We start from the raw sequence: 16,061 nt of genomic DNA on the forward strand, positions 1-16,061 counted from the left end.
GGTGGCACAGTGGATTAGCCCTGTTGCCTCACAGCGTCGAGGTCCCAGGTTCGATCCCGGCTCTGGGTCACTGTCCGTGTGGAGTTTGCACATTCTCTCCGTGAGTGCGTGGGTTTCGCTCCCACAACCCAAAGATGTGCAAGGTAGGTGGATTGAACATGCTAAATTACCCCTTAATTGGAAAAAAATTAATTGGGTACTCTAAAAAATTTTTTTAAAAAAATTATTCAACTTGCAGGAAACATCTGAATCAAGATTTAACTTAAAAATTGGAAGTCCTCACTATAGTGAATGGCCTCTTGCTGTGCTCCAGCCATTCGCTGGTTTGAATCTGCTGACTGCATTGTGGGGCAACGTGAAAGGTGATGTCAGAGTTGCACAGATTTGCAGAGGAACTGCAGGCTTTCTATCCCCTCCCATGTGATCGCTCCCCTGACTGTTGACGTACGTGTGAACTGTCGGGATTATAAACCGCCCATTTGGGGCAGCTGCTGTTTCTGGGAATGAGTTGGGGAAGTTAAGCAGCCTGTCGGAGCTTGAACTGTTCTCAGAATAGGAGCAAGGTGAGGCAAGGATCAACAATAAATACTTGCATTCATATAGCACCTTCAGCATCACAAAACGTCCCAAGGTATTTCATAGGAGTGATATCGAAGTGACATGGATTAGCCACAATACGGCTATAACGTTGGGGAAGGTTCGAGAGGTTAAATGGCCTCCTCCAATCCTATCGCCTAGGGCAGATGAGGGAACTTGGTCAAAGAGGCAGGGTTTGAGGAGTGTCTTAACGGAAGAGAGGGAGGCAAAGATGAAGGGAATTCCAGAACTTAGGGCCTTGGCACCTCATGCATGACCACCAATGACGGAGTGATTAAAACTGGGATGCTCAAGGGGCTAGTATTAGAGGATTGTAGAGATCTCCAAACAGTGTAGGAGTGGAGGAAGTTAGAGGGAAAGGATGGACCAAGGGAATATTTGAAAGCAAGTCACAAGTTTGTTATGACTGCATAAGGCTCAACTGTCAAACTACAAACAGCAAAGGGAACTTCCTGTACATTCCCCAAAATTGCTGAGTTATAGGAATTTGAGAGTAGGGTTGAAATTTCATTTTCTTTAGAAACCATTGGGGTTAGTAATCCTTTTCAGAAATTGCACCTTTCGAAGCCAACATTTTCAGAGCATCACCAATGATTCATGAATTGCAGCTCAGTTCGTCAGTACAGGAAATGACTGTACGTGCAGCCTCGACTGGGCGTTCCTCGCCAAGGGCAAAACCAAAGGCAAAGCGCCATTGAAAAGGGAAAAACACCCCACTAAAAGCGCCCCGAACCGGACACAGAGGGAGAGATCCTTCGGCCACGCTACGCCTGAAAAGCAACTCGCCACAGCGCAGTGTGGCCTATCAAAGCAGAGAGACCCCTCGCCCAGGATCCGGCTTGCGACGCCTCACGAGAGTCAACGCAATCTCGCACGACGTTGCGATGTGAATCCCGCCTTCAGTGGGCAGGATCACTTTTTAGCAAAGCTGCATATTCGAGCGAGGCAGCAAGCCTTACTCTAATGTGCAGATTCCCGAGGTACCTGAGGCTTTGGGATTTAACCCCTTTACCTCAGGAGCGCTGTTTGATATTGGTCCCCTCAAATGGGGGCCAGATGGAATGGCACTGGTGGGGTCTCCAAGGGGATTGGAGGCCCCCAGTTGGGTGGTACCCTGGTACCGCTGTCACTTAAGTACACTGGCACTACTGAGGTGGCGGGGCACTGTCAGGGTGCCAGGTTGGTGATGCTAAGTGGCCATTCTATGTGTGCAAGTGTGATTGGGCTGGGTATGCCAGCATAGGGGCAGGTTGGGGGATGTTCTCCTGGGGGGTGTTCTCCCGGGGGCCTCGGAGATCAGGACGCACACTCTCATGGCATTGGGGAGCTCCGGCAAGCCATGTGTTTCTCAGTACTATACGTGCCAGGAGACACGCAGCTAAATGTGCTCGCTAGGGGACTCTCTTCCCTTTTGGGAGAATCGTGCCCAGAATTTCTTTGCGTGGAAGCGTACCCATTAACTCCTTGTTCCTGGGCAGCACGGTGGCGCAGTGAGTTAGCCCTGCAGCCTCACGGCGCTGAGGTCCCAGGTTCGATCCCGGGCTCTGGGTCACTGTCCGTGTGGAGTTTGCACATTCTCCCTGTGTCTGTGTGGGTTTTGCCCCACAACACAAAGATGTGCAGGGTAGGTGGATTGGCCACACTAAATTGTCCCTTAATTGGAAAATATTAATTGGGTATTCTAAATTTAAAAAGAAAAAAGGAAAAAAAATCTTGCTACTGTGGCACATTACTGCGTACTAATTGTCTGCTGTATTTCTTAAATTCAGGAAGTACTTAATTCCCTGTAGAGCATTTGGGTGCTAAGAAACGCACGATGTAAACTCACATTTTTCTTCTTTAAAATAAATGTCATTCTATTGATGCGACATCTCAGGGTTCTGCTGAAACCGTAAAATGCCTACTCACCCCCAACTTACACAGGCATCTTGAAACATAAAGCCAACCAATATGTCCACTGGTATCCCTCTCTTCCGGGGGGCCGGCGCGGAGAAGGCAACCCACGTGCATGCGTGGACCCGCGCTGGCACCCGTATCAGCAGCTGGAGCTGCGTGAGTCGCTCCAGTGCCGTACTGGCGCCCTGTGCGGCACAGTATTGCTGATCCTAGGGGCCAGGTGACGCCGTCGTAAAACGCTCTAGCGTTTACGCCGGTGTCAACACTTAGCTCCAGGATCGGAGAATCCCGCCCATTGTGCATAATTGGGGGGGGGGGGTGGTTCTCCCGGGGGCCTCGGAGATCAGGACGCACACTCTCACTGCATTGGGGAGCTCCGGCAAGCCATGTGTTTCTCAGTACTACACGTGCCAGGAGACATGCAGCGAAACGTGCTCGCTACTGGACTCTATTCCCTTTTGGGAGAATCGTGCCCAGAATTTCTTTGTGTTGAAGCGTACCCTCCTCCTATTCCTATGTTTGATCTTTGTTGAGGTGATGGGTTACTGCTGGAATTTCACCGAAATGCCCACTCATTGGATGAGGATCAGGGGTCAGTGAGCAGCTCGACCATGTGATTCACTAACCAAAGCAGACTATTCTCAACCAAATGCTACATGATTTAACAGAGGGAGAATAGAGCATTCAGAAGCTCCAAATCTTTCCATATCCTACAAATGCGAACGGGGCCAAAGGAGGCCCGGCCCAGCCAACCACCCCCACATGTTCTGATCTTGCCCCAGACTTGTCGAGTTCTGGGCAGCCTTCTTTGAGGCAATGTCCAAAGTGGTGGGGATGAGGGTGGAGCCTTGCCCGACAGCGGCAGTCGTTGGGGTATCAGAACAGCCGGATCACCTCATGGGGACAAGGACAGACACCCTTGCCTCTCTAATCTCCCGCCAGAGAATGCCACTCGGCTGGCGAAGAGCAGCACCACCCAAAGCTGCAGACTGGCTGCCCGACCTATATTTCTCCAGATGGAGAAAATTAAATCCGCCATCCAGGGGTCGAAAGAAGGTTTCCACAAAACATGGGAGCCATTCACCCAGTTGTTCCAAGGCCTGTTTGCAGCCAACTGGCAGAAAGCCAGAGGGAACTGAAAGTCATGAGAACAACAAACGCAAATGAAAGAGGGGGGGGGGGGGGGGGGATGTACCTTCACAACTTTGTTCGGTATACCATACAAAATCCTTAACAACAACAACATTCCCTCGTCCCTGCTGAGACAAGCCAAATCTCAGCAGTGGGATATGGAACTCATCTTCTTGGCCTCAGTACCATTCCGGATGACCCATGCACTAACTGAACCAGTAGCAGGGTTCTTTAGAATTTTCAGAATATTACACACGCAGGCTCAATTGTTAGGGCAGAAAAAAAAATGATCAAATCACTACATAGGATCTGATAATGTTTTATTGTAAAGAAACAAAAAAATAATACAAAAATACTTTTTCTTTAAAAAAAAAAGACAAATTAACAGTCTGAGAATGTGTAGGATTTTATTATACACACAAAAGGAAGATGGATTTAATTATAATCTTCCCGCAACTCTCCCTCAAACCTAGGGGTTGCCAACTCTAGTGGAATGCATTCCTGGAGGTTTTGACACATCACTCCCGGTCTCCAAGATCCCACCCCCAACTGCCCACCATTGGCTTATACGGCCATTGGGTCACCCCATTGTAATTCCCACAGCCAATCAGAAAGTAAACAGCCTCTTCACGACCCCCCCTCCCCGCAAGCTGGATGGCAGTTGACCATCAGCGTTTTGACACCAATACTTTCGTAACTAATAAATGTTTTTAAAAGTGCATCTTTTAATGGATCGGTGACATTTATTCTCAAAGTTTTGCTCTTTTAGTCTCGTTTCTTGGAACTCTCCAGGGCATTTATTCTCCCCAACCCGTCAGTTCACCAATCCAACAAAAATTATATTGCAGGTCTTCAAAAGAGTGAAAGTTAAACTTTTCTTCTTTCAAGTAAAACCCAAATAGACAAGTTATCAAAAATCAATGTAAAATATCAACATGCTGCACCTTCCATAAACTGTTCACCCCAAATCTCTGTTGCCAGTATCCTAACTCACACAAAGTCCTGTTCACTCATTGCCACTGTGCTCACTGACCTGCACCAACTCACGGTTAAGCAACAGCTGGTCCTTAAAATTCACATCGCTGTTCTTCCATGGCCTTGCCCGTCTATCGCTGTACACCTCGAACAACATTCCAGCATTTTGGCGCTCCCCCAATTCTGACTTCTTTGGCAATTTTAATCATTCCATCACTGCATAAACTCCGAAATTACCTCCACAAACCTCCGTGCCTCTCGATCTATCCTCTTTAAGTTTCCCCTCATCACCTAGCTCTTTGACGGAGCACATCACGGTGTAGACAGATATCAAATTTAGTTTGATGACACTCCTGCGAAGAGCCCTGGGATATTTTACGACTTTATGTTCTTTAGAAATGGCAGTTGCTGTTATTCTTCCTCATTCAATTAGCGGAGTGAATGTTCTCTACAAAGGCGGCGCGGTGGTTAGCCCTGCTGCCTCACGGCGCCGAGGTCCCAGGTTCGATCCCGGCCCCAGGTCACCGTCCGTGTGGAGTTTGCACATTCTCCGTGTGTCTGCATGGGTCTCAACCCCATAACCCAAAGATGTGCAGGCTAGGTGGATTGGCCACACTATATTGCCCCTTAATTGGAGAAAAAAAATTGGGTACTTTAAATTTATTTTAAAAAGGCAACAGAAGGTCTTGTGAGGTCTAGGATTCTGGTCACATTATAGGCCCAACGCCACAATGCCAGAAAAGGCCATTTAGTCAACAATCATATCTGCTTCTTTTACAAAATTTACAAAAATGGCCCTTAATTTCTTTTTAAAACAAAGACACAGAAAAAACAAATCATTACAGTTTTACAGATCCTTCTGATGGCGGGAGCACAAATTATCCTAACTCGGACTCTATTTGGTCACCACTGAACAGCGGTATTTTATGCAACCTCTCACTCTCAAGTCTTCCTTCCCAAATCCCTCTCTCCGCCTCTTTCCCCCCCCCCCCCCCCCCAACCATTTAAAGCGTTTCAAAACCCCAGTCTCTCACAAAGCACCTCACCCCTAATCTGTCTCTTCCTGCCCATTTATCCTTTCACCTATCTGGGAAAAATGTTTGGGAGATCACTTGGAAAAGAAAAGGGGCAAAACAATAAGGAATGGATCTCTTCTTTACGAAGAACCTCTCAGCTCAGGATGCTCTGTAATACTCTTCACTTCACACCCCTAGGTTTGACACTCAAGAAGGACTTGCTCGGACGTTGGATGGTGGGGGTTGGTTACAAGTTGAAATCAGAGGAATAGTTAACAAACATTTCCTGTCAATTCATTTCTCAAACTCGATAAGCACGATACAGGTTCATGAATCGTGGGTGTACAGCCCGGGTAGTGCAAGGGAGCAAATCTGACAGGATTTGTACGGCAATGTCATCAAACTCTCAAACAGCGAAGGCTCGCTAGACTGCTGAAATATGTGCAGAAGCAAACAGCAAGACCCCCACCCCAAACATTTTCTCTGGTGTGCACTGTACTCCTTTAGTACAAGTTGGAGGTGCAAAGCAGGTTGACAGCAAGCTTCTGCAAGCCAGATGTACAACCAGACAGTCGTCAAGACTGGGACCTGGGGGGAGGGAGGATTGGACCCATTTAACGACCACATGTTCTCAATATATAGAAGAACCCTCCATGCATCCTCTTGTTTCTGTCACATCTGCTGAAGGCAGGCGCATGGGACCATTCGATGCTCAGTAGGCGTCAAGGGAGACGGCAAACAGTTCAAGAGACAAAAAGGTTGGCCGAGGATCCCGATCAGACTTCATCTCCACGGAGGTCAGGGGTCATTCTGCCTTTCCCTTTGCGAGGGTTGGCCCTGTTCCTCTTCAGACAGAAATGTCCCGAGTGTGCTTTCAGGGTGCCTGGGCAGTGTCCCAAGGCACCAAGCTGGTTTTAAAATCTCGCTTTTCCTTTTTTTTTTTTCCTTTGTTGCACGCCGTGGTGAAGTTTTCAGCAGGTCATACATCGGCGACGCATGTCCGATCTCGGAGGATGGGGATCAATCTAAACGACAAAACAACCAAAAGACGAACGGTGAGAGTGAGCTGGAGATGGTTTCACCAGAGGTAATGAACCATTGGAAAACAAGAGTGATGTGATCTGCAGATACACAGTTCAGCAAAAGGCAGCAATGCAAGTTAACAAGGAATTAACAACAAAAAAAATTAAAAAAAATTAACAAACAAAAGCTCAGTTGTGGATGATAGAATTTAAAATCAGATAGAACCTAAATGCGAACAATTCTGGTCTCCATAGCACTGGAATAGGTGCAAAGATTTACTGGAGTGATACCAGAACCCCTTGTCTACGTGGGTTTCCTCCGGGTGCTCTGGTTTCCTCCCACAGTCCAAACATGTGCAGGTTAGGTGGATTAGCCATGATCATGCGTTGGGGTTACGGGGATAGGGCAAGGGAGTGGGCCTGGATAGAGTGCTCTTTCAGAGGGTTGGTGCAGACTCGATGGGCCGAAAGGCCTCCTTCTGCACTGTGGGGATTCTATGGATTATGATAGGGTGGATGTTGATAAGATGTTTCCACTTGAGGACAAGTCCAGACCTCGGTCCATCACTATAATATAGTTACCTAAAAAAACCAACAGCGAGTTCAGTATAAACCTCTTTACCCAGATTGTAGGGAGAATGTGGAATTCGCTACAACAAAGCAAGGTGTATTTATGGGGAACTAGATAAATGCATGAGGCAGATAGGAATAGAAGAACATACTGATAAAGTGAGATGAAGGCAGCTTATCCACACCATAAATACCAACATGGAGGAGTGGGGCTGAATGGCCTGTACATATGCAAGGCAAGATTGGCCAAATCTTACCTCTGAGTAAATAGGTGGAGGTCGATAACGGAACTCTTGTACGTAGGCAAAGAAGGGTCGCTCTAGCATGCCACCGAGCTCATCGTCCTCCTCTGGGAGGGTCAGTCCTTGGTCAGTCCGTCCAGCTTCTTCCTCAGAAACTACAGCCGAGTAATCAGGGGGAGCTGAAATAGAACGAGATTGACATTAGGTCAAATGTGGAAAGTTGGGATGGAAAATAACCAAGGAAAACATGATAAGTCTAAAGGAACTGAACTCACTGTTAACCGGCCATTGAGGGGGTGATGGAGTCAGGGACACTCATTGAGGGGGTGATGGTGTCAGGGACACACATGCTAGTGGTGAAGCCTTGAGGGTGATGTAAAGTTTTAAAGCAGTCACTACCCATTTCTCATAGGACAAAAGAGGCCATTCAGCCCCTCAAGCCCATTTCAGCATTTAATCAGATAATGGCCAATCTGTCCCCTAATTCCATAATCCTTAGCACTCTTGCCCAAGTAAAATCTATTAACCTCAATTCTGAAACGGTGCTGGTTTAGCAGAGGGCTAAATCGCTGGCTTTGAAAGCAGACCAAGGCAGGCCAGCAGCACGGTTCAGTTCCTGTACCAGCCTCCCCGAACAGGCGCCGGAATGTGGCGACTAGGGGCTTTTCACAGTAACTTGATTTGAAGCCTACTTGTGACAATAAGCGATTTTCATTTCATTTCATTTACGGGGCTGTTTAGCACAGGGCTAAATCACTGGCTTTGAAAGCAGACCAAGGCAGGCCAGCAGCACGGTTCAATTCCCGTAACAGCCTCCCCGAACAGGTGCCGGAATGTGGCGACTAGGGGCTTTTCACAGTAACTTCATTTGAAGCCTACTTGTGACAATGAGCGATTTTCATTCATTTCAAATGCCTCCCCCTCACCCCCGGCCCCGCCGCCTTTATCATTATTTTTTTCTCCTCCCCGCGGGAGATTTCCTTGCTGCTGGGATCCCCTTGACTATGAGGTGATCACTGGCAGCATTCCTGCTGTAAAAGCACTCTGGCTGATCTCATGGTCGAATAGCTGGAAATGAGAAGTGGGTGGTTGTGCGAGGACGCCTGGAGCCTCTGCACACCAGGAGAGACTGAGGAGGGTCTGGGAGGGCAGACTATGGAAGGTTTTATGGAAAAAAGCGCACCGTCTCAAAACGCGCTGTGGATGGGAGAGACTGGGCAAGCGTTACACGAGCAAAGATTCCGGCTCCTACGATCCTGCCATGAAAATTGAATGCGGAGTTTCGACGACAGGGTGAGGCACTTACGCTCTGGTCTCTCGGGGAGAGTGAGGCGCAGCCAGTCGATATCCATACTGTAATGGCTCCCAACACTGGACGAACGACTGCCAAACGGGTGGAGAGGGATTGTGCCAATGACGAGGGGCAGCTCCAGGGATAGTTTGGATGTTCCTGGGATCTCAACATAGACCTGAAATGATCAAACAAAACAATCCGTCCAATTAGAAAAAAAAATTAGTCAAGAAAATATTCTCTTGCTTACGCTCACAAGTTCTCTCTCTCTCTCTCTCCAACCAGCTGGGTCTCTCTCGATTCCCTCACTCAGATACCCCTCCCCCCCCATATTACCCTTTCTCACTCTTACCCATTCCCTCCCGACTCTCATGTTCTCACCCTTCCTAGTCTTGTTGGTTTCCCACCTCCCACCCTCTCGGGCTCTGTAATAGCGATGATTGACCCAGGGACACCTACCCGTAGCACATACTCCACCCGAATCACCCTGCACTGCAGTAGCGAGGGAGACACGGGCGGAATCTTCAGGGGACGGCCGTGCCACGACCCCCTCTTCCTGGGGGCAACGCCCTCGCCTTGCAGCGTCGCCACCACCGATTTCTTCAGCTTCATCGTCCCCCTGGCGATGAAAGTCTGTATTTGGACAATGGCAGCTTTTGGGGTCACGGTGCGGGAACAACAGTTATCGACCTCCGCAAAAATGGGGATCACCTCACCTGGGGAAACAAGACGAGGGTTACTGTCACAGGGCCTCAATCACAGACAAACATGGGAGGGAGGGTGGGAGAAACAGGGGGCAATTGCAACTCGTCCCACTGGACAGGAGGCAAGGCGATGGGTTATAGCGTTGGCTTACCCAATACAGTTCTCAATACTACTGCAGTGGGGAATAGAATTGATGGGGTTTGAAAGCAGCATTGCCCCTGATCTCCAACAGTTTTCTCGGGGTGGGTGGGTGGGGGATGCTGAACTAAGACTAAAATTGTCCCACACACTTTGAAACTCTTCACAAACCATTTGGTCCTGTTTTTCCACCGTTCCATAGTACTAGGGAAAATGGGGGAGGCCATTTAATAATAATAATCACTTATTGTCACAAGTAGGCTTCAATGAAGTTACTGTGAAAAGCCCCTAGTCGCCTCATTCCGGGGCCTGTTCAAGGAGGCCGGTACGGGAATGGAACCCACGCTGCTGGCATTGTTCTGCATTGCAAGCCAACTATTTAGCCCACTGTGCTAAACCAGCCCCGATTTAGACCCTCAAGCTTGTTCCCCTGTTCAATCAGATTGTGGCTCATCTGGATTGAAATCCCATTTACCACCCCGCCCTCACCATTTTACTCCACAACCCTTTATCCATCTCAGTCATCATAACTCATGGTGTCCCCATGAATTGGCTGGTTTGCAATTTCAAGGCGCTGTCCTTTGTTCTGGACTCTTTTCTCCCAGCCCCCAACCCAGTTTGTCTGCAATGATTCAACAGAATGCCTTTATTAATTTAAACACCCCAATTGCATCAATATTCAACCAGCTGAACTCGGGAACACGAGACAAGTTTGTGAACTTTATCCTCACGATTTAACCCTTTAAACCCCGTATCACTCTGGTGAGTCGGAGCCGGAACGGAATGTAAAACATTCAAACATGGGAGAGTTTTTGGAAGAAAGGTAAAGGGATTCTCTACGGCGTCCTGGCCAATATATATCCCTCAAGCAACAACATAATCATCTAGCTGTTCAAGTGCTTTGGGACGTCCCAAGGCTGGGACAGGTGCTGTACAAACTTTACGCTTTACCAAAAAAGGATGTTGCGTGAAAATTTGGTTACCTGGCGTGTAGCCTTTTCGGTCAATTTTTGCCGTCAGTGACACATGCCCAAGGTTACAGTACCAGACTCGAGCCAACTTCTCTTTTGTACCTGCCTGGGGAGACTGTTGGGAGAAAAAGCAAAAAACTTTTAACAACGCCAGAAGTCCACTCAGTTCACCAATCACGTTGCAGGCACAAAGCCATGGACCACAAGACACTGGAGACACCACCCACTCATTTAAACCCCCCTCATAGCCCATGCACGACCGACCCACCCTGGCAGCAAGTTGAGCAAAAACACTTCTCAACCCCTGAAGGAAAATCAAGCAGAATGTCAGCAAACCTGTTGTTCAACACTGACCAGCTAGCTTTTCGCAGAGAGAATACAAACTTTCAATTTCTCTCCCCCACCCCCATCTGTCCTTTACTGAGAGGGATGTATCCCAGTGTATTTAAACACTTTATTCCCATCAAGGTCTCAGCTTGTTGGATACGGTGAGTGGGGAGATTCAAATGAAATGAAGGTATTTGCATACAAAAGTGTATTGGGGGGTTCTGATTCAGAAAGGGGGAGATGCACTTTGGGGAGCACAGAGTGATTGGGTATGGTCCCTTGGCAGCAATGTAGAAACGTGAGGAGGCCAGTCAGCCTCTTGATGTTGTTTCACCAGTCATTCAGTTAGACTGCGGCTGAATTGTATCTCAAATCCATCAACCCATCTTGGCTCCATCTGTTAATCTCACTTTTGAAATGTTTCACTTACCCACCCTCAACAGCTTTTAAAAAGGGAGAGTTCCAGATTTCCCCTCCCGTGTCTGAAGAAACACTTCCTGACATCACCCCCGAGCGACCTGCAGTCCATAACATTACAGTTACATCCCCTTGATCTGGACTCCGTCAGTGGTGAAATAGTTTCTCACTAGCGACCTCAAGAGAGCTTGTGGTGCAGAGGGGCTGCCTTGCAGCCAGAAGCTCCAGATTCAAGTCCCACTGCAGGACTGGATGGCCAAGGAGGGTGCATTCATAACACGGCCAAAGAGGCCGAGTGTCAACTTGTAAATGCTTCCAACACACCAATGACAGGCGGTAAGAGGGGGTGAGATTGCTGGTCAGCCAGGGGATGAAGAACACTGGAATCTCTACCATCACGCCCATAGCTCTAGACTGCAACATGCGCGGAAAAAGCGTACGTTGCCACAGGAATTTGCATTCCTTTGAGGGCTGATTGGTTCAGTTGGCTGAACAGCCATGTGAATCAGATTGATGCCAGCACCATGAGGTTTGACCCCTGTTCCATCTGGGAAGGATTCGGGACCTGACTTGTTGCCCCTACCCGTGGTAAAGGCATGCTGCTGCACTCACATCATCTCTCACAGGATGCCCAGTAGGAGGGCCCTTAAACTGAACACAGTTCCTGGGGTTTACTGCGAGCTTTACATAACTGTAGCATCACTTCCTCCTCCTCTAGTCTTCCTCCAGATAAAGGGAACATACACATAGTTAACTACAATCCCAGTTTGACGGTAATGGGGTTCTTACCAGCAGTAACGGGGTGTTAATGTCAATGGGCTCAATTACTGTGAACTCCCGTTTGATTTTCCTAACAGTGGCCCAAGGACGATGAAGTTTGACCTTGACCCAGTACCGCACACTTCCATGCTTTCCCTCGAAGGACGTCACCAGGTTTCTGCATGAAGGGGAGAGAAACATTAAAGCCGAACGCTAACTAAAGACGGCGGGAAAAGAAACACTGCCACAAATCGACGGATTTAATGGAATTTATTTGAGAATAGCATTTGCTTCTTGGGAGTACTAACTGGGGAAACATCTCGCGTGATTCAACTGCTACATTTCCGCACACTCTTCCTATTAATCCTCACGGTGCGTGATCAACAATCACAGTATCACTTCCTGCTCTGCCCGAGGACCCAGTCACTGTCCACCTGCTCACCCGCCTCATTTTCTCTATTCACCAACACCAAAATAGTGTCAATTAATAGTTAATTCTGGACTCAACTCAGGCCTTTCTCGGCCATTTTTCGAATTGGTTGTCCTGCATGCTTTTGATATCGTCAATTCGACACTAAAAGTGTTACATTTGCACAGAAGCCAATAGTGAGATATGGTAGGATACAGTGAATGTTACAAGACAAGCAAATGTCTTGGGCTGTCTTGTAGATAGATGACTGGGGAGAAGGCTTTAATCAACAATAAGGAGTCTTGTTCAGGGACCCATGAGTGGCTCCTCAGAGAAGCAATTTCCCCTCAATCTATTGTAATGAGGAGTTAAGATACTCACTCTTCGGGAAGCTGGAAGCTGAACGGAAACTCATGTCGGCCAGCCTGAAGAACAGTGACATCACCATTATCTGAAAAGGAAGATGAAAAAAAAACTTTTAAAGTGATGGATCGTGCCACTCGATATCGTTGTATGGATACATTAATCTGAGAGCTCAGGGAATGAGGTTGCCGTGGAGACATGACAGCGAGGAAAGAGGCCGAGGGAAATAATCAAACTGATAATAAATGGCATGTCATGCAGCGTTACCACTCACACGGTCGTGACCCCACCCATCCACGGGCCACACAGGTTTGCAGTCATGAAGAACATCCCCTCATAAACTCTCTGACCTGGTGAAGGTTCTGCGCTCAAACCCCACCCCAGAGACGCATGATGTGGATCCACATCCCCAGCACAGAACAGTAGGTGGTGCTGCCAGGTCAAAGGTTGTCTCTCAGGTGAGCATGGAGGATCGCCATTTTGTGGAACAACAGAGTTTGTTCTGCAGTCTCCTGGCCAATAGTTATTCAACCAATATCACCAAGACAGATGATCTGGTCATTTTATCACATTGTACGCTGTGGGATCTTGCTTAGCGCAAATTGGCTGCTAGGTTTCCTACATTAGAACACTGGCTACACTTCAGTAAAGTACTTCATTGGTTGGAAAGCACTTTAAGAAATGCTGAGGTTTAGTCTATATGAATGAAGGTTCTTTGTGTAATGTCCTAGTGCTGTGAGTATTGCCAGAGTCACAAATATAGATCACTACCTGAAATGTAACACTGCCATTTTGTTTTTGTCTAATTGCCATTCTAGGAGGAGGAAGGAAATGAGAGAGTGTCCGCTGTAACCAGGTAGATCCTCCAGTTGCTGAACTTCATCTTGATGGAAGTTTAATCGGAGGTGGCCTATTTATATTTAAAATATCACACCACATCACACTGCTGTCTAACCCCAATGCCCCCCACCCCCATTCCCAGTGCCCCCCAGATCTGCCTCACCGCTAAACAATTCAAGGAGGCTTGCTGGAGAAAGTTGCTTTGTCTCATTCATAGGAATTTTTTGGCCTATTTTCTGACCAATTGTGTTGCAGCAACAATGAGGCTGATGCAATTGAAAGAAATTGACAAACTCCCATCCTCCAGCATGAAGCTCAAATCAACACATTTCTACACGCAGGACAACTTGACTAAAGTGGACCCCACCAGCAGAGTGTCATTCGCAAGTTGTTTTTCTGTTAGAGAAAAAACAACCTTTGGACTCCCTTGGCAGGTTGGCTCTGTCGGAATGTTCCGGATGGTTAGCCACCCACATCTCATAGGGAGTGAAGGTCACTGGCGTAATGTCAGATAGTGGACAAAATAATTCCCCAATCCTGCCAACTGACCTCTGCCCAAGTGGCAGCGACACAATTGGGTGATGGGTCAGCCACAAATCTGAAGAACGACAACACTATTATTATCAGTGTTATCACCTTACTGTCAGGGGAACAGCTGAAGGATACCAGGCTGTAAAGAGGTTTTAGGACGATGAGGAGAATCGAATGGCTTTGGTTAGGTGACCCCCAGGTTTTGACTTCTCAAAACTTGTAGAAGGAAGGTTGAAGGAGAGAGAAGTATAGAATGGGCGCTAGCGTTGGGGAAATGCGATGAGTCTTGTCTTCAACACTGATGTCGAGAGATATGGAACTTGGGAGGCAGAAACCTTTTGAGCAGCATTCCGTGTAAGCTGGGGGGGGGGGCTGGTTTTCCACCAGTGGGAGAAGAGGTGAAACCGGGGACTAAAATGATGCCATGTGTTTGCTTTTGTTGCTTTGCGTTCTTTTCCTTAGAGAGTGCAGTGTGAAGGATTCACAAGTTGATTAGCAGTCTGGCAGGATGGTGATGTCATTGTTTTTGTACCTATGTGTACCCTGGGGCAAGTGCTGGATGAAAATAGCGTGAGGATCCTCACGTTATCATTCCGACAGGCCTCAAAAGTGTACAGCTCATGGCCAGAGCTCGCAGGGGGTTTGGAGAGTGGGGGGGGGGCATGGGCTAACAAGAGGGTTTTGTGAGCTCCCATGACACAGTGTGGTGGTGTGAATCTGTAAACACCCTGTGCAATGGAGCGTCCCGGATCAGCAAGATCCCAGCTTTGCAATGGATTGGCTTATCTCAGCCAAGGTGCTGATGGGAGGCAGGGGTGGGAGGAGAGCTGGGGTCACTATCAGCTTCAAAACCAACGCAGCCGAGAGGAAGCAGAGAGAATTATTCACAGCTCTTATTCGGTGGTAAAACACCAGAGCCAAGGGACAAATGAAATGAAAAAGATCTTTGCTTTGGGATCTAGGAGTTTAGTATTTGGGGCTTTAATCCGCTTTATATACTTTGAACCTAGGTCTCAACAGAGCTGAGCGCTTGGCCCCAGCGAGCCCTCCGCTCTCTTATCAATTTGTCTGCCTTAGAAATTATCTCCCCCTCGATCGATGACACCTATACAATGACTAATTGTCAAAGAAGAGGCATGCCTGTATTTGTTCACAATATGCAGATACAAACTGTTCACTTGCCCCAATACCTACAGGATAACCCGCTGCCCAGACGGTCGACATGGGCTGCAAGGACGGGACACGTTTCTATCTAAATGCAAAGATTAGGTTATCAATTTCTTCAATCCAGAAAGTAAAGTGGGAAAGGATTCTCCAGTAAGATTGGCAAATATTTTGCATTGTGTTGGCATGAATGTTTTCTTTTAAATACAAGTTTAGAATACCCAATTCATTTTTCCAATTAAGGGGCAATTTAGCGTGGCCAATTCACCTAACCTGCGCATCTTTGGGTTGCGCGGGCAAAACCCGCGCAAACACGGGGAGAATGTGCAAACTCCACACGGACAGTGACCCAGAGCCGGGATCGAACCTGGTACCTCGGCGCCGTGAGGCAGCAGGGCTAACCACTGTGCTGCCACCCTGATGGCGTGAACGTTACTCTGAAGTGGAAAATAATCAATCGCGACAATAGCCTCATGATCACTACTTTTATATTTGTTGTGAGTCCCTCTCCTCTGTTCCTTAACTCTGCTACTTTTGTTTCCAGCTGAAATGTTGACTTTCTCTGCTGTCATGTCGAGAGCGAGAGATCAACCTTGCTTTAAATTTTACACCCAGTGGAAATCAAAATTGGCACTAAAACAGCAGGTCTCGGATCAGAAGCAGGGAAGAAAAAGTCCAGTAACTTCATAACATTTAT

The 16,061-nt window shown here is 47.7% G+C and overlaps 1 protein-coding gene across 2 annotated transcripts in view; it reads right to left on the bottom strand.

Moving 5' to 3' along the window:
• Positions 1 to 3,927: 3,927 nt before the first annotated feature.
• arrdc2 (arrestin domain containing 2) overlaps positions 3,928 to 16,061 on the bottom strand; it is a 37,333-nt gene continuing 25,199 nt past the window's right edge. For both annotated transcript variants that reach the window (XM_072482327.1, XM_072482326.1), the window contains exons 2-8: positions 12,848 to 12,917; positions 12,088 to 12,235; positions 10,567 to 10,669; positions 9,200 to 9,456; positions 8,756 to 8,918; positions 7,465 to 7,628; positions 3,928 to 6,640 (exon numbers count right to left, since the gene is read on the bottom strand). In XM_072482327.1, coding sequence (XP_072338428.1) covers positions 6,587 to 6,640; positions 7,465 to 7,628; positions 8,756 to 8,918; positions 9,200 to 9,456; positions 10,567 to 10,669; positions 12,088 to 12,235; positions 12,848 to 12,917 — 959 coding nt within the window. In that variant the 3' untranslated portion in view covers positions 3,928 to 6,586. The remainder of the gene's footprint in view (positions 6,641 to 7,464; positions 7,629 to 8,755; positions 8,919 to 9,199; positions 9,457 to 10,566; positions 10,670 to 12,087; positions 12,236 to 12,847; positions 12,918 to 16,061) is intronic.

This window comes from Scyliorhinus torazame, chromosome 18 (genome assembly GCF_047496885.1).
Source record: "Scyliorhinus torazame isolate Kashiwa2021f chromosome 18, sScyTor2.1, whole genome shotgun sequence".
In the NCBI taxonomy this organism is placed as follows: Eukaryota; Metazoa; Chordata; class Chondrichthyes; order Carcharhiniformes; family Scyliorhinidae; genus Scyliorhinus; species Scyliorhinus torazame.